General features: G+C 42.0%; 1 protein-coding gene and 1 pseudogene across 1 annotated transcript; both read right to left on the reverse strand.

The window, feature by feature from the left end:
• Positions 1–4,978: 4,978 nt before the first annotated feature.
• On the reverse strand, positions 4,979–6,380 carry LOC149116702 (uncharacterized). Its single transcript, XM_089282467.1, has 2 exons — positions 5,717–6,380; positions 4,979–5,625 (listed from the first exon to the last, which is right to left on the reverse strand). The coding sequence occupies exons 1-2, from the start codon at positions 6,090–6,092 to the stop codon at positions 5,213–5,215; spliced, it is 789 nt and encodes a 262-aa protein (XP_089138593.1). The 5' UTR covers positions 6,093–6,380; the 3' UTR covers positions 4,979–5,212.
• A 5,956-nt stretch (positions 6,381–12,336) lies between these two features.
• LOC149116703 (uncharacterized) lies at positions 12,337–14,107 on the reverse strand (annotated as a pseudogene).
• Between the last annotated feature and the right edge of the window lie 4,730 nt (positions 14,108–18,837).

An 18,837-nucleotide genomic window follows, 5' to 3' on the forward strand; every position in this document is an offset into this window, starting at 1 on the left:
CACGACATTAAAAGTGCTAGTGATATCCTATGGCGGGTTAAGGGGTGTCAGGCATCAATAATATTGTTAAGACTCAAGAGTCAGGCCAGACCTTGAAGCACACAATGTTTGCAATCTGTCTCTTAAAGTTTTTAGCTTCAAGTCCGGAGGTTTGAAAGTGTAGAGGGCTTATGATAAGGGCCCTGGTAAGCGTTTCACACCAGCACATGAGGAATGGATTTGAAAGACCTCAAGGGCCTACAGATTTATGCATAGAGCAGCCCTCAAATGTACTGCAAGAGAGACTGTTACTTTTACAGCCAGAGGTTTGACAAGTGTCAGCTCTAACAGCCTCAGTCTAGGCATAGTTAATAGAAGGGGATTACTATGAAACTCAACAAAGTTCTTTGTTGTATGTTTTTGTTCTCTTTTTTGGCCTTGACCGTGCGCAAAACATAATTGTTGTATACTACTAACCGAGTAACTGACCAATAGAAACGTTTTGGTTACGTAATTTATGCATAGCGCATGAGTGCAAAAAAAGATTTTGCACGGTCGTGGACCTTCCAACAAAAATCTTGGCATCTTTGTTTGCTCCTTTGATGTTTGCCGGGCTTATAACCATTCCCCTCTATTAACTATGGTCTAAGACCTTGCAATCTATTGAAGAAGAGTCCCAAGTTGTTAAAGCTACAAGAGTGTATTCCTCCTACCCTGAAGAGGGATTCATAAAAGCATAGCAGTCTTTTGCATTCTGCAGAGACACTTGGATGCGGGTAAACACTTAATGAAGTTAGAGAGGGAAACGACATAGACAGCATCAAGATAAAATGGGTTGAAATTCCAAACGTCCTTTAGTGATCATGATCCACGTGAGAAATCTCAAAGGGATGGGTCTGAAAACATCACGAAGAGGAACCCGAAAAGAACATTCTTGGAAGGTGAGGGGACAGCACGAAAGTGTAGTGAATGAGTGCAGTAAGATGAGACTGTGCAAGACAGTAGTGGCAGGAAAATGCCCAGCAAAGAAGGGTAGCTTGCTGCAGACCAAATGGCCCAGTACTTCAGCATGTTGTCTGTAATGTACAGAAGTGGCCGACTAGCCATACACCAGGCGTATCTGAATCCGTCTCAAGATGAAGCAGAAGAGATCTTGACCAGGCTTGCAGTACGAAGACAGTACTACTTGCCAGCTACTTTACCATCCACCAGATAGAATATGTAACATGGTCTTGTGACCAGAAAAACAAATCACTTATTTCACAGCGCCATGGAGCTATGGATATACTCAGGAGATAACTGTGCAGAAAAGAAAACGATAGCCAAGAGCCACTCAAGCTTGTTGAGTGCCTAGAAAAAGTTTAAAAGTTCAACAGGGCCAAACCTTGTTAAACCTAAGACACTGGGGCCGTGTATGTTGCAATTTTTTCAGACATCTTCTTACTCGCAGACATGCAATCATTTACAATGTGTTGTGCTAACATCTTTGAGGTATAACCTTTATCTGCGGTTAATTCAGTATAGGAACTTTCAGAAGAAAAACGCATTTTCATAAAAGCTAGCTAAACCTCAATCTCACAGTTGAAGTATTATATACAAACTGTACGTGTTTACCAAGATTTACTTGCATGCCTGATGCAGAAAAATGAAAATTTCAAGGGGTTTTTGAACTCGGAATGAGGGCAAACAATAATTTCAGCGAAGAATACTTCTCAGGATTGATGAGTTTGTATGCTGAGTGTAAAGTAAGAGTTGACAATAATCGATTGCAAGATCAAGTATTTGACCTGTGATGATTGAGTAGGGTTTCAAGAGTAATCTAAAAAGCACGATATGCCGAGAAAAACTCTCATCTAACTAGTCAATGTTTTAGAATTCAAACATCCTGGCTGTTCATTGCCATATTTAGATTTTACGAATAGAATTTAGGTGTTTTGCATTGTTATTTAACCCTTGGACGTACAAGCTAACTCGTACCCCCGCCGTCGTATAAGGGGGAAATGGAAGGAAATCCTTCTGGTTTTTGTTCTGTTAATGCACAGCGTACTAAACTTACATTGATTGGATAGCCCTGAGCTTGTTCTACAAAATAATACCATATTCAATGGCTGTGATGTCGTAATGTCAAATGACGTCATTTGACCCGCCATCGTGGATCCGCCATCTTGGATTTTACTTTTTTCTTAAAAAGTCAAGAAATAATGGAAATCGATACAAAATCAAGCCAGAATGCTTATGAAATGTACAAATTGGTGAATTTCTGGAATTTGATGAAGAAAACTGGAAAAAATACAGAATTATGTCAAAAAAGTTGATTTTTGGCCAAACCTACATGAAACTAGTGGTTGCTATGGAAACATAAAAAATGATGGACACACAATTGACATATCAAAATATCCGCGAAGGATGAATGAACAGCTATTGAAAGTTTCAGCCCCTTAGAGTAAATCGTCTTTTCAAAATTTTGAAAATACCTTCTTAGGGGGATGACATCCACCCCAACCCCCGCCTTGTACGTCCGAGGGTTAAGGGATATTGCAAAGAGTTTTGCATTCATTGAGCTTCCACTGCCCAAAATAATATTCAAAGACTTTGTTAATGACATTAACATAGAAATAACTTTGATGAACTGATTCTATAATATCTAATATTTTTAGATTTCGCCCTTTTCTCTTTGTTAAAACTAGCCTCTTGTCATGTTGTTTGAACAGCTTTTGTTACCAAAAAATAACAGATGCCAAAAATTTTATACTTGATTTCATCAGGCCAAGGGTGACTCTAAACTGTGATGAAATTAGTTTTGATTCGGAAAGTTGGACTTAAGCAATATTTGAGTCAGAATTTCAGCTAATTTGCCTTATAGCTAAATGTTGCGCGACATGGGTAGGAAATGACATTTCTTGATTGGCACCTGTCACTTCAAATGACTTGAAATTCCTGGTGTAAACTAAGATAGGTCCAATCTTTATTTGTGTGAAATACCAATAAAATGCAATGTATTCTGTAAGCAGGAGCGGTGTTTAAATTTGATGCTTATTTTACTGATATTTCGGGGATTTTGGACAAAAAACCAGGGGGGTGGTCTAACTCCTAAGGGAAAAATCACAAAGCCGGCCCACTTTGTCTTTTAGAGTTGTTGGGTAATACCTTTAATCTGGCAAAGTTTCATCCAAAAAGGAGAGATGGCATGTATCACTCCTGCCTGGTCCTCTGGTAAACTCGGTCTTAAATTTTGAAATAAAAATTAGGGCTCCCCATGTTCGTTTAGGAGCAACAGCACCTTGTTAATACCCATATAAATCCTTATAATAGCACCATGATTGTAGTCACGATAGCTTGCTAAATTCACATTTCCGACGATTGCTTTTTGTTCTACACTGAGAATTGATCCATATTTATTTTACACAGAGAAATTTATTACTCAATTCAAAACAACGGAAAAAAATGATAGGTCACCATACTCGTTTGCGAGAAAATGACGATTTACCTCTATGGCGAGGTCCAGCTGTAAACAAAAAGCCGCCATTTTTTAATGCGCGCGCGCTAATCACGCGTGAAATTATGCGCAGTAGGGATGCGCAATGCAATAGTGGGGAATAACCTTAAGCACCAGGCTATTTTGCGACGGCGACGGCGACCGGAAGTGACTTTTTGCTCCGGTAGGCGTTCTGGAGTTGTCTGTTAAGTCGTCTTCGTTTCGCGCGAACGTGAAAACCTTCATTTTGGTGTTGTCTCCAGAACGTGGGTATCTTTCCCTCACTAGCTTGTCTCAAAACATGTTATTTTGTCCTTGTTACCTTTTTAGAAGTATTTTCTTTCATGTTGTACAAATTGTATACTCAGATATAGATAAAAACACAGACATTTTCATTTCTCGTAGCTTTGAGCAAAATATGTCGGCGCCGGCCTCCGATGGAAAACCAAAGTAAGCTGAACTATTGAGTCTTTCGAAGACATTTCAACGGAAAATATTTTTATGCACATCTTTATAAGTTTACATTTTTTCTCGATCGTCGGTCAAATAGCTGAATTGTTGTATTTTGCTTTTAGAGCTATGGAGTGGACTGAAGATCATGATGTTATTTTGCTTCGAGAAATCCTGGCGAGCGATTTGTTTTCATTCGAAAAAGGAAGCGTTGCGAGGGGAGAAACGTGGGAATCGATCGCAGAAAAGTTAAATCAAGTGAAGACAATCAGTTTTCATCAAAGATAAGAGGGCAGTAAGAGACCGATGGGTTATTCTCCAGAAGAAGTATAAGGCCAAGATGCGATTGCATCAAGAAGAAACTGCAAGTGGAATATCCGTGGACGACATGTCTGAAATAGATGTTTTACTTGAAGAACTCGTCGGGAAAGAAGATAGCTCAAACAAAGTTGGTGATGCTCAGGCAAGAAAGCAAAAAGAAGATAAAAGCAAGGCAGAGGACGTAAGGTAGAAAGCTTTAGAGCGATACAGCGAAACGAAAAAGCGCAGATCAACAGAGAATGGCGATGAATGTGAGGAGAAACCGAAGCGCCAAAGGAGAAGTGTCCGCATGGAACCACTAGTGGAATTCATGCAAGAGAAAGCCAAGAATGAGCGACAATTACGACAACAAGAGCTAGATCTAAGAAGACTAGGGGTGCTTACCATTTACAAAAACCATCCGGTTGGAAATTTCAGGCATAAACATTAAACGATTAAATTCGACGTTGCGAGAGAGGGAATCACTAAAAAGTATATCCACATCCGTTAGAGAGACTTAAAAGAGCAGAAAAATAGCATCAACTCAAATCACAGTCCATATTTTCTGAAGCTTCCCAAACGGTATGGGGCGAACCATTTGATTTTCCAACTAGAATTTCCGGTTTTCCCATGTAAATGGTAAGTACCCTAGAACAAGAGCAGAATCAGGAAGTGATGGTGACTGTCTTACAGCAACAACAACAAACAAATCAAGCTATTCTGTCGGTTATCCAAAAGCTTCTCGAGAAGAGACAATGACATTTTCCCCAAGTATGAACATGTTAAGGCAGTGTTTATTTATTTCAACAAAAAGACAGGTATTTGTTGAAATTAATGTCTTATTATTTACTTGCGTTTTGTGAATTCGAAGAAAAAAACAAGTTCATTCATTATTGTTGTTACAAGTTTGACTCTTACATTGGTGACTACCAAGAAGAATTCAAATACTTAATAAATTTGGGTTTAATTAAAATGGCCTCTATTTCTGCTCTGTTTATTTGAGAGAATTTATCTAAAATAATACTGCAATGAAGGAGGGTCTAGACCAAAAAACTCTGAGGTTTTCTTGCCATATAGGCAGGTAATAGCATTATTAAGAAGTGCACATACAAGATACATTTTTCCCACACTACTCATTCCAATTTTTAGGTTTTTCTTAAAATCCAAAAACTTGAAGTCGTTGATGATGTCCCCAAAGAGCCACTCCACAGTTACTGTAACAGAACTCATGTCAAAATTGTATTGTTCCATCATCGGTGTTAGGACACCATGGCGAAAAAGTGCCTGTAGGTGTGTTCGCAGGGGATAGGCAGGATCACCATAAACACTCATGGGCTGGCCTGTTGGGGAAAATACATTCCTTTCCAATTCCTGGAGAAGATTGGAATCTACCAACATGCTTGCATCATGTTTTTTCCCCTCTGCATACCAAAACAGATAAATAAGATTAATAAATTAATGAAACCTTAAGTGGCAGCTTATTTTCATGGTATCCTAGTGAACATAACTTACCAACAGGCCCATACATATTTCCAATAAGTTCATTTGGTAGAGTGACGGACTGAAACTTGAGTGAATGTACCCGTTTATGTCCATTGTACACTATTCTTTGGTGTTGGCCTGGGCGAGAAATTGGTCTGACTGTCCCATCTATAAACCCAAAGCAATTGCTGAGAGGTGCACCTTTAGCATGAATAACATCTGCATACTCCTGTAGCATTGGCGGACTCAGTATATCAAAATTCCACTGTGAAATTCGATGACCATGGCTCAAAAAAATATGATCCATCACTGTATTGGTGATCATGCTTATTTCGGGAACTGGTCTTGCAAAACGATGAATCATGTCTGAATAGCGACATGGATACGAGAAACGCTTCAGAAGCATACAAAGCCCTTCAGTTCGGTCACAAGTTGTTCTTTGCGGACATCAGAAAGTGTCTGGTAATTGAAGAACATTTGCCAATAATGTTATGTCATGTTTTCGCACTCTGAACTCCGCTAAACACTCTGATTCATCCATCTGGTCGTAATCAAACTTTGGGTAGGAGCTGTAAGGGAATTCTGGATTCTTGGAACTGTAACTTTCGTACAAAGTCAAAAATTCTTCGTCACAGATGCTTTCACTGTCGTACAAAAAAAAAAGCAGGTTTCTCATTTCACTGAAAGATGACATTCTCTCAAACAGCTTATTTTAAAAGCGAACAGAGTTTGCAACCGACGTCGCTAATGCAAAACTCGTCTAGCTGCTTAACGTTTATATTTTGGCGGGAACGACGTTGTTCTCTTCCCAGGCTCTTTCGGTCGCTAAAGTTGCCGTTGCCTCTGAAACGACCCGTGCTTAAGTTCCCTAGTATGGAGGCAAAGAAGAGACGTCGTGGCCGCCCGGCGACTGTACGTTCCGAGGAATCTCTAGAAGCTGAACGACTGTACAGAGCAGCCTGGTATGCACACAGAAAACGAGTTTGTCTAAAGAAGAGGATTTTTTCAACGTGGAAGTTTTTAAAAGGGATGAGTTTGTTGAACTCAGACTCTGACTTCGCAGTTCATTTGCATTTGTAAACACCTTGAACACTAATAAAGTGTATTATCGTTTGTCTCACGATGTAGTCACTTGAGATGTAGATCGCGACGTTTCGACTGCTTACTGCTAGTCTTCTTCAGGTGATAAGGTCGACTGATTGCACAGTATCATTTATATCACAAAGGTCGGCTGTAATTGGTGCATTTCGATCCTCCTATTGTTCCATTGTCCCGGCGAGTAGCTGTTCCCTCAGTGGTCCACTGTTGTACCGTTCTCCTGTTGTTGTGTTTCTTGATCGTGGGTATCCATGCTTCAGGAATTTCAATTCCACTATCCCTGTTGATGTTGTTAGGGTGAAGTCTTATGTGCATAGCTTCCTTGACCCTACGTGTGTACCAGTGAGGATCTCGATCAATAAACTTGACCTCATTCCAGATAGGATAGTGGCCGGTCTCGTGGGTGTGTTCAGAAACGGCGGAGGTCTGGGTACGGGCGAGTCGTATATCCCTGTCGTGTTCTTTGATCCTTTCCTGCATAGATCTCCCTGTTTCCCCGATGTAGACTTTGCCGCACTCACAGGGAATCCTGTAGACAACACCATCTTGTTTAGCCGGGTTGACGGTGTCCTTTGGTCGCACTAAGTGTGACCGAAGTGTCGTGTCGGACTTAAAGACGGTGCGAATGCCTTGTTGTTCTAGGCAGCGGCGGAGAGACTCCGAAACTCCTTGGACATAAGGTAAAACGGCGGTGGATTTAAATTCCGCGACAGGCTCTCTTCTTGGGGTTGTTCGTGCCTTTGTGATCTTCTGTACAAAAGAGGAGGGATATCCGTTAGAAACAAGTACAGATGACAGATGTTTCTTCTCTCCAGCGATTACTGATGGTTTGGTGACGAGACGTTTAGCCCGGTCTACAGACACTTCACAATACCGCGGTTTACTGACTGAGGTTGGTGTGAATCATACGCTAGGTACTGATCAGTATGTGTTGGTTTCCTATAGACACTGGTGGTAAGGCGGCCATCAGGTTCTCTGTAAACTGACGTGTCGAGAAAGGCGATCTTGTTGTTGTTCTCGATCTCCATGGTGAAACAGATTGGGAGATCTATGCATTTGATTTGTAGTTTTTACTTTTTATTTGTAGCCTAATTGTATTATATAGCGTATTTAATTCTTAGGATTTTAACTTTTAGGATTTAGGATTTTAGGTTTTTAAAGAATTAGGATTTTAATTTTAAAGTATTGTAAAGCGCCATGGACAATTAGTGGAAAATGGCGCTATATAAATGTATATTTATTTATTTATTTATTTATTTATTTACTGCATCTACCACGATGAATAACAACAATCTTTTCCTCGACATTGACCTTGAACACTTTGTAAAATTTTGACTATAAACAATGACTCATGAGGTTTACAGTGTTCTTGTTGGTCCATAATAGCTGCAACTGTTATATTTATTAAGGAAAATCAGTTGACTAAACGTGTATCGAAAGGAAAAGTGAAAACCCACCTGATTTTGACACTTTTTACCGTTCAGAAGACATTTGCAAGGGGCAGAACAAAACTCACCTCGCGTTTTGCAGGGACAATCTTTCGCTTTGCTGCCATCCTTTCGCGAGCGAACACCAATGCACTTGCAGCTAGACGTTTCAGCAATGACTGAAGACATTTTCCAAAAGAAAAACGGTTTTGAATCCTTTTCACCCGACAAGTATTACCGAGCAAACGGCCAGTTGACTGACCGCCAAACATTCCCATTCAGGCAACCCTAAAACATGGAATCCGGAAACCGGAATCCGCAACCGGAAACCAGAAACCGGAATCCGGAATCCTGAACCGGAAACCAGAATCAAATCCGGAATCCGGAATCCGGAATCCACATATTATGAATGACGATAGAAATAATTCACTTCAGCAATGTCTAATAAATAAATATAGGGGAAAAGTATTTTGTTGTTACTTATTTCCTTTGCTTTACTTCAACCGCAAATTGTAATTGTTAATAAATTCTTGACTAGTTCTGAACAACCCTTAGCTATACATCTGGCCCGGTTGTTCAAAAGCTGAATAAAGCTATCCATTGGGTAAATCACTATCCAGTCAGGGTTAGTGATTTTTTTGGGTGGATAGTGTTACCCATAGCCTGTGAGCAGGCTCTAGTATCTGTCTCTAGTGTCTGAGCAGGCTCTAGTGTCTAGTGTCTTTTTGCGTTGGCACGTGAGCGAGTGCCTTCTCGCGGCTTCGCAACTCGCGCCCCCAGCCCAAACACGAGAGCTTGCTCGCTTTCACGCAGGCTAAGTTACCCATCTTTTGTACAACCTGGCCCTGGTGAGAGCGCGCTTCTTGTCTAGATCAAATTGCAATTGCTCTGAGAACACTAGTGAGTAGCACAATAGCAACAAGCTATTGCGGTGAGTTTCTGGCAGTCTGTTAGTATCCTTTAACAACATGTAGTCCGATCCGTTCGCAAGCGAGAAGCAGACGGAAGTAAGTGTGCAACATTTCTATAAATTGTTTTGATACGATGGCCGGCAAGAATATGTAGTGGTGATTTGTACCAGTATCAGTGTGGAAATGGTGTTGATCTGGAATTAGTCTCGTATCTGTTGGGAAAAGCAAATCTATAAAGAGGAGCCAGGTTAGCCTTTGGACACCGAAAGTAGGGGGCGTGACCGCCAATGTACAGGGGGCTGCAACTGACGGACATCCTGTTCTCTGTGGCATTTTCTCTTGTTCAGTATCTCCTAGACATAAAGGCTAAATTTATACCTTCGGGAAATTGCAGATCACTCATTAAACAAAATGGCAATTGCCAGCAAACTTATTTGAGACCCTGTCAGGGTGCTTGGAATCACATTAAGACGCACTTTACGTAGATTCTCATAATCATAGCCCTCACTAGAAATAACGGTTGCATGAATTTTAACAGATGGGGAATTTTTGCTTCAAAAGAGGTTAAGTTTGAGGTCTTTTTCACTTGGCCTCTTATTTTTTACAGGCAAAAGCTATGCAAAATAATTTTCGCGTATTTGAAGAACTTGTTTTCCTTTATTTGTGGATTCCGGATTCCGGTTTCTGGTTTCCGGTTTCCGGATTCCGGTTTCCTGGTTTTAGGGTAGCCCTTCGCATTCCCGCTTCAGTTCTTATCTTGTTTGTGATTGGCTTGTAAACAATAGACTTGCGTTATCGCTCGCACATGCGAAAAACCATGAATCCTTCCCTTTAAATTTATATTTGCCACAAATTTCAGGGTGATCCATGTAGGGTAGTCCATGGGTAGTCCACTCAAGTAGTCCATGGACCAGGTCCTTCGGGGTAGTCCATGGACTAGTGGTCAGCGAAATGTACCAACCCCGATTTCCGACTTCAATTTCAGTATTTTGTAATCAGCAATGACTCGCATGTGCGATTTTTTTCAGGAGAAGACCCGTAAAAATGGTAATCTTATCTTATCGAATTCATCAGGGGTAAGAAGAAAAGAAAGGTACGACCTCAACAGGGGAAGGGGGGGGGGTGCGGCTATTAAATGTAATAGCCTAATTTGGGTTCACCCCTTTGATTATGCCCTTCGGCGTCTTTCAAAGTTATTAGGGAGGTTACGAATCGACGACTTTCGGACGACGGCGCCGTTGGGTCACCTTATAGTCTCGCGTCGTCGTCCTGTAGAAATTTGAATTTACGATTCGCAGTAAAGACGACGACGTTTATGCGCGACCGGCAAATTTTTTTTGTCTCAGGAGCTCGAGAAAAAAAATACTCAAGACAGACCAACAAAATGTGCTAGCATGGCAGAAAAGAAAGCGCAGCTGTACGTCGAGAAAAATTTGGGTTCTAAAAGATTAGGCTGGCTATAAGACCACTCAAAACAACAGAGGAAAAATCGCCTAGCTCTCTAGTTGAGCTATCTAGTCCTTGTTTCTAACTGTCGACACGAATGCTAAAACTTTTTAGTCCTTTCAAATTCATTGTACACCAAAAAATGTCATATTTCAGTGAAGCGTGATTAAAATGAAAGATTTTTCATACAGCAATTTGCTTTTCATTCAGACCGTGTCGTGCTTTGACCGCTTTCCGTGTTGGTCGAACTCATAGCTTTCGCCATGGCACTGTAGAAGGTCGTTTCTTGAACGAAAACAGGCAAATAAAATTAAAATCAAACATCAAGGACATGCCCCTAATGTGATACTTAAATTATCTGGCAAAAAATACCCGAAATATCGAGGGAAAACTTTGAAAACTAACCTCACGGCCTCCTGTTTCCAAGACGCCGGCAAATCGCTCTCACCAACGTCGTCGACTTTGGCGCGAAGCTGGGAAGTGCTCAGAAACGCATGCGCAGTGAGCATGTCACGCAATCTAACGGCGGCGTCGTGCAAAAGTCGTCGATTCGTAAGCTCCCTATTATCAAAGTGCGTGCCCAGCAGCGCTCTCCCAAAGACTAGTTTTTCGACGGAAACTGTTTGTTTATATTTTAACCTCTATGGTAGAGAGCAGTCTACATCGAAGAAAGCGCACAGCGTACATGTAATCTACGCGTGGTATTTGGAGCATTCCCCAACAGCGTAATGTCACGTCGATAATCGCATACATCGTCTGGGCCGCCTGTGGTTGGTTGCGGTTGTTTCGCCCACAGGCATCCTAGCTAAAGGTTGTATACGATCTACGTGACATTACGCTGTTGGTGATTGCATTATCATCAACCAACCAACCCTCATTTTCTCTTGGATCAACTGATTTCAGCCGAGCCAATTCATCCAATTAGGCTCATATGAAGTTCGACTGATTTTATTTGAAAACCAGCCTAAAGATGATGCAATTGATTTCGTAGCACCTGACGATACACCCACATTCGTTGTTAACAGTCCTTCCAAAAGACAGCAAAACTCTAAAACTTTCAGACCTAGGGTTCAACGACTCGACGCCTTCCCGTGGTTTGAAGCTGGTTTCAGTAAGATTAAGCGGATGTGAGTGTATAAATTCTCTGGACGAGGGCGGAACATAAGTTCATCACTCCAGTTCATCACCACTGATGAAGCTGTATCTTCAGCTTGCAACCTATTACAAATCTACTGGAACATAGTCCGCTAAAGTGCAAAGACACCAGTGCAAACAATTTTTGCTAGGGTTAGCTCTCGGATTGTGAGTCAGTCAACGCGCCAGGTATATACCGTCGGGAGTGGGGGATGATGAAAATCACAACAGGAGGGAGTATAAAAGGCCAAGCCAATTTTTAAACTCGGGCATTCCTTTGGAAGCCAAAGTAAATGAGGTTTCCGTTTACTGCAAATAAAAAATTCCTAAAATTCCTATTACAATATACGAGACTGGCTCGGCGTAATTTTATGTCTAGATGAAATGTACCTCTAGGCGTTCAGTTAGTTGGGGCGCAGCGCGGAAAATAGCAAGGGGAAAAAATTTTCCCTCGCCGTTTTTCGCGCTGCACCCCAACTAACTGAACGCCTAGAAGAGGCTAAATTGTTTATAAAGCATAGACAAAGTGTTACTTGTTGAGGTTTTCACTGTTAAGGTGGCCGCACACAGTTTTCGCGCGCGCTTTTGCTAATGCAATTCTGCGCGTAAACAAGGATTGCAAAACACAAACATGCCGTCTATAGAGCGATCATTTTATTTACTCAACAGCCGCACTATATGTGCTGTTTTTCTCTATAATTGAACGCAATGTATTGATAGCTCTAGTCTTTTATTATAGAGATATGCTAGAAAAGGTAACGATGCAAAGAACCCAGCAATTCTCAGCTTTTTCTTTGTTACCGAAAGAACCCAGTTGAATGCAGCACATGCGTAGTAAGTCAAAAAACTGCGATTGAATGAAAAATTGCACTCTCGGAAATACGCCTATTTCTCGAGAACCACTCATTAGAATTTCACGAAATTTGGCACGAAAATACTTTAGGAAATAAGTAACTGGAATATTGAAAATAATCCATATCAAACTTCAACTTACAGGTAAGTCTCGTTTAATTTTCCAATTCTATCCCATCATCCTCAATGTAGGGATCCCATGAGATGTTGAGAGACTGCATTTGTGAGCCCAAATATTCGAACTCAACAAGTCTAATGACCAAGATAACTATCAAACAGTAAAGACTGTATGATCGTGCATGACATAGAAACTACAGTGTTCACAGTGAACTATTTAAAATAGTAGTAGCATAAGTGCCCTGTTTTTGCACCTCTTTCTGATAATACTGCACAAAGGTACATTCACTGGACCAGCCTGCTGTGCGAAGAATGGTTGCCAGGGGAACATTTGCCTGAGATGCAGCAGAGCTAGATGCTACCCTAATGCTGTGCGGTTTAAAACGACTCAGGTCAACCCCTGCGAGACCTAAAGTGGTTTAACCCTACGTGAAATTGTGCTTTTATTAACTAACCTATAGGGTCTCATAAAACTGATAAATAGGTTTGTAATCTCGCCCCAAAGAGGTTTTGTCCGAGTTAAATACTGCTTAACAACTGAAACTGGACAAAGCCGTTGATCAGGAGAATAAGCTGGAAATTCAAGTTCATGAAGATGATAACCTGGTCTGGTTTGTTTCAACTTGTCTCCTATAGAAACTTTAACAATGGAATCAGTAATAGACATATTACGAATATCGAGTAAGTGAATAGTTTGTATCCTCTGGGCTGATAAGAGGGTTAACAAAGTCACAGTTTTAAAAGTTAACATTTTAAGGTCCAGTTTTCCGTTTGGAGATTGGCTTCTGAGAAACTGAGCAGCAAAACTGGATCCCAGGTAACTGTGTATCGTGGAAGAGAGGGCTTCTCTTGAAAAACCCCTTTCATGAACTTTTTGGTAAGGGGTAGTTCTCCAAAAGGAACTCCAGCTTGAGGAGGTAATACTTGCGATAATGCAGATCTGGTAGTGTTGAGCGCACTGTAGCCTAAGCCCTGTTCAAACAATTCAGCCAAGAAATCCTGAGCCTTTACGGAAGAAACTGAGCAGGGATCAAAACCCCTTTTACTGCAAAAACTGTACCACTTTTTAAGGTAGACCTGGTATTGTTTTTGAATGGTTCCTCTCCAGGAGTTGAGGATAACTGCTGAAGCTTTCTCTGAAACTCCTCTTGTTCGCAAAGAATCCCAGACAACCTGCATGTCATTAGTTTTAGTTTGTTGTGGAGTGGGTGTCTCAGATGACGATTTGTTGAAAGTGTCAGTAAATGATGGGAACATGGTAGAAGAACTGGATGATCTACTAACATCCGCAGCAGACGAGGAAACCAGAACGAGTGGTCCAAAGTTGGACAATGATTATACCGTGTGATTGATCCTGCTCTGCTTTCTGTAGTACCCTGTTGATTATGGCAAAAGGAGGAAACGCATAAAAATTTTGCTCCTTCCAGATAATTGAAAAAGCATCAATTGCAAAGGCTTCTGGGTCTGGTTTCCATGAGACAAAAGGTCTAAACTGAAAATTGAGTCTTGATGCAAAAAGGTCTATCGAGGGTTTACCCCAGAAAGAAGAAATCTTGTTAAAAACAAGTGGGTCAAGTTTCCATTCAATGTCCTGGTAGGTTTTCCTTGATTCGCTAACAGCTATGACATTAAGTTTCCCCGGGATGTAGGCTGTGGTAATCCACAAGTTTCTTTCAATACACCACAGCCACAAATTTCTTGTTAGCTGATTGCATGAAATAGTTCTTCCTCTGAAAAAAGACCTCCAGTAGACACATCATTCATGACCCCACCCCAGCCAGTCAAGGATGCATCAGAGTAAATAGTGACACTGGGGCTGCCGTGGGATACCCAATTAAAAGTGGTATGTGTGCGTGTTATCCACCAGTTTAGATCAGACTTTGATGTGTCTGAAAGAGTCATGACAGCATCAAAATTACCATTGTTGGCTTTTAAGGCCATTGTTTTGTCAAGCTCTAACTGTCTATAAAATAGTGGACTATGCATGACACCTGGAAAACTGGAGACCATTAAGCCAATCAGTTCAGGCACTTCCCTAACTGAGGGTGATTGTTTTCCAAGTATTGTTTTAGCTTTTGTGACTAATTTTGTAGCCTTGCCTGGTGTCAAGGCAACAGTCATGGCAACTGAATTCAAAACAAAACCCAGGAAAGTGATTATCTGTCTTGGTTCAAAGACAGATTTCTCTTGGTTCAAAATGAATCCAAGATCTCCAAAAAGGTTGGTGGTGGCAGCAACATTAGTGTCACAATCTGCAAAGGTGCCTCCTTGAAGGTATGAGTCATTTTCAAATCCTTGGGATCATAGCGAAGCATGAACAGGTTTAAGTATTTTAGTAAATATCCTAGGTGCACTACTTAAACCATTTGGAAGGCAGGTATATTGGAAAAGTTGGTTTTTCCAAATGAATCTCAGATATTTCCGGTCATTTACATTGACTGGTACTGAATAATAAGCATCTTTTAAGTCAATGGTAGCCATAAAGCAATTTGGGGTCATTAGAGTGATAGCATTCTTAAGATTCTCCATTTGAAATGGTGATATTCTACTGATTGACTCAGTTGTTTGAGATACAGAATAAGGCGATGAGAGTCATCTTTCTTTGGGCGTATGAAAACATTACAAATGTACTCTCCAGTTGAGTGTGTGGTCTTCTCAATGATCCCCCTTTCAAGAAAACATTCAATTTGTTGATCAATGATCTCTACCTCCAATGGATTGAAATTGTACTGGCTGGGTATAAAAAACTGAGTGGGTTGCTCATTAAAGTCAATTGTGACCCCTCTAATAGCATTGAGGATCCTTTGACCTGAGGTGATGGTTTGCCATTTGGAACGAAAAATTTTCAATCTACCTGCCGTGCATGGATTGAATGTATAGAGAGGGATGCTCACCTGGCTTCCCAATTGATCAGGAGCTACTTAGTGTGTTCCACACGGGCTCCTTTGTGTGCTTTGAAGGTGGTTTCCTTCGTTGTCCTTGGCCTTGCAACAAAAAATGATTTTGACGATTCGGATATGATCCTTGTCTCTTAAAATTATTGGATCCATGTTTGGAAAATGTGCCATGCTTTGAATAAGATACTCGCTGGCTGACCTTGTTGGTTTCGCTGATTTCCTTGACTGCCTTGGACAGTGTAGTATGTTGTGAGCTGTGTAACCGCTGCTCCAGTAGTTTTCCAGTAGTTCGGTCGGATGAAACACGTTCTCAGTCGCCTGAATTAAAATAGAGTTGCGTTCTCGAGTTTTGGCTGGTTTATTGGCTCTAGAATATTACACTGGCGACGAGGTACGGACAAAACCATGGCATTGATCGGGAAAATCGAGGAATACAACGAGAACGACAGCTGGATTGAGTACACCGAACGGCTCGAGCAGTATTTCGCGGCGAATGAGATTACGGACAACAACAAGAAACGGGCGGCTCTGCTCAGTGTGTGTGGAGCGAAAACTCATCAGGAATTTGGTTAATCCAAGGAAGCCTACCGACAAGTCGTTCGTAGAGCTGGTTAATTTGGTAAAGAATCATTTGAATCCTAGACCATCATCTATCGTGTATCGCTTCAAGTTTAACAGCCGCTTTCGTCAGCAGGGAGAAACAATACAACAGTATGTCGCCGAACTGATGAATTTATCGGAGCACTGCGACTTTGGCGACCAACTGGAGAAAATGCTGCGTGATCGACTGGTTTGCGGATTGAACGACGAACGGATACAGCGGAGATTGCTTCCTGAAAGTCAACTAGAGTTCAAGAAGGCGATGGAATTAGCCACCGCGATGGAAATTGCCGACAGGAATACACGTGATCTGATTGCTGGAAATCTAAGTGAGAAACCCGAAGAATCGCAAGTTCACCGCGTGACCCAAGACCCACCGAAACAGCCACCAAGGGATCCAAAAAGGCTGACAAAAGAATGTAGGACAATTCCACGATCCTGATAAGTGCAGGTATAAAGACGAAGAGTGCTACAAATGCCGTAAGAAGGGTCACAAGGCAAGCCAATGTCTCGGTAAGCGTAAACCGGAGTTTCGAAAGAGCGGTAAATTTGGAAATACACATCACCTGGAGGCAACAGACGAGTCGGGTGAGGAAGAATGCGAAGAATACACGATGTTTCACATAAACGCCGCGGAGAGAGAACCGTTTCGAGTCGAGCTACAGCTAAACGGAGTTCAGACGAGCATGGAACTGGACACTGGCGCCGCTGCTACGATCATCAACGAAGAAACCTACAAGAGAATTATTGCAGGGAATCTGGTGAAGAACCGAAAGCAATTGGAAACTGGTTGAGAGTTCTGACAATCAACTGGAAGGAGTTGTTCAAAATGCAAGTTGTCAAAAACAACCAAGGGTCTTCACTTGAAAAATTGGTTGACCGGTACTCAGAAGTGTTTAGAGAAGGACTTGGGACCTTCAACGGCCCAAAGGTGAAAATTCATGTGGAATCAGAGGCACAACCAAAATTCTTGAAGGCGAGACCAGTGCCATATGCTATGACAGGGAAGATTGAGGCTGAACTCAAGAGGCTACAAGATGAGGGAACGATTGAACCGGTTCAGTTCTCGGAATGGGCTGCTCCCATTGTACCTATTCTGAAACCAGACGACTCAATTCGCATCTGCGGAGACTACGAAGCAACTGTCAATCAAGTTTCAAAACTGGACAGTTATCCTATCCCGAAGGTTGAAGACCTCCTGGCGACACTAGGAGGAGGTGAAAAATTCACGAAGTTGGACATGAGCCAAGCCTACCAGCAGCTTCTTGTGGATGATGAATCTAAACAGTACACCACCATTAACACACACACGGGGTTGTTCCAGTACAACCGCCTACCCTACGGGATATCGTCAGCACCAGGAATATTTCAGCGGAACATGGAGCATCTACTGCAGAACATTCCTTATGTAATTGTCCGGGTGGATGATATCCTAGTGTCCGGAGCCTGCGATGACGATCACTTAAACAACCTGGAAGAAGTCTTGAAACGACTAGCAAGTGCTGGCTTGCGACTTCGGGAAAACAAGTGTGTGTTCATGGAACCTCAAGTAACCTACCTGGGTCACAAGGTCAGCAAAGAAGGTATTCAACCATTGGATGACAAGGTCGAAGCGATCACCAATGCACCAGCGCCCAAGAATGTGTCGGAACTCAAATCGTACCTAGGCATGATTAACTACTACCAGAAATTCCTGCCTAACCTGTCGAGCGTGTTGGCTCCATTGCATGATTTACTACGTAAAGAGACCCGGTGGCATTGGGGTAAAGAGCAGATGCAGGCTTTCCAGAAGTCTAAGGATTTCCTGAAGTCCTCTAGACTCCTCGTCCATTATGATAGTCAAAAGAAGTTAACCTTGGCATGCGATGCGTCACAATATGGCTTGGGAGCTGTTCTCTCGCATCGAATGGATGATGGCTCAGAACATCCAATCGCATATGCTTCCAGGACACTGTCCAATGCAGAAAGAAATTATTCCAATCTTGAGAGAGAAGCACTTTCCCTGGTATTTGGTGTGACGAAATTTCACCAGTACATTTACGGCAGACATTTTAGTCTAGTGACTGATCACAAACCATTGGAATCATTGTTCAATGAGAAGAAGGCCACACCGCCTATGGCAGCAGCTAGAATTCAGCGTTGGGGCTTGACTCTAGCTGCATACAACTACTCCATTGAGTACAAACCGGGACCAGAACATGCCAATGCTGATGCCCTCAGCCGACTACCCTTGCCGGTTAGTCCTTCAACTACACCTTTGCCTGCAGAAACTGTGTTTGCAATGGAACTCCTCAATTCAACACCAGTGAGTGTGAATGAGATCAGAACCGGAACCGGATGTGATCCAATACTGTCACAAGTAATGAAGTTCGTTCAGCATGGTTGGCCTAATCACAACTCAGATGAAGCATTGAAGCCCTACTTCACTAGGAAAGATGAATTAGGTGTTCAAGATGGATGTTTGTTGTGGGGCAATCGAGTAGTGGTCCCCCCTAAGGAAAGAGCAAGAGTGGTAGAAGAGTTACACGAGACACACCCTGGAATTTGCCGTATGAAGGCGTTGGCGAGAAGTTATGTGTGGTGGCCAAAAATGGATGCAGACTTAGAGCAGAAGGTTCACCAGTGCAGTCCCTGCCAGGAAAACAGGAAGTCACCGCCAGAAGCCCCTC

The sequence above is a fragment of the Orbicella faveolata genome, unplaced genomic scaffold, assembly GCF_042242905.1.
Source record: "Orbicella faveolata isolate gen_17 unplaced genomic scaffold, um_ofav_v1 contig_12, whole genome shotgun sequence".
NCBI classification, from domain to species: domain Eukaryota; kingdom Metazoa; phylum Cnidaria; class Anthozoa; order Scleractinia; family Merulinidae; genus Orbicella; species Orbicella faveolata.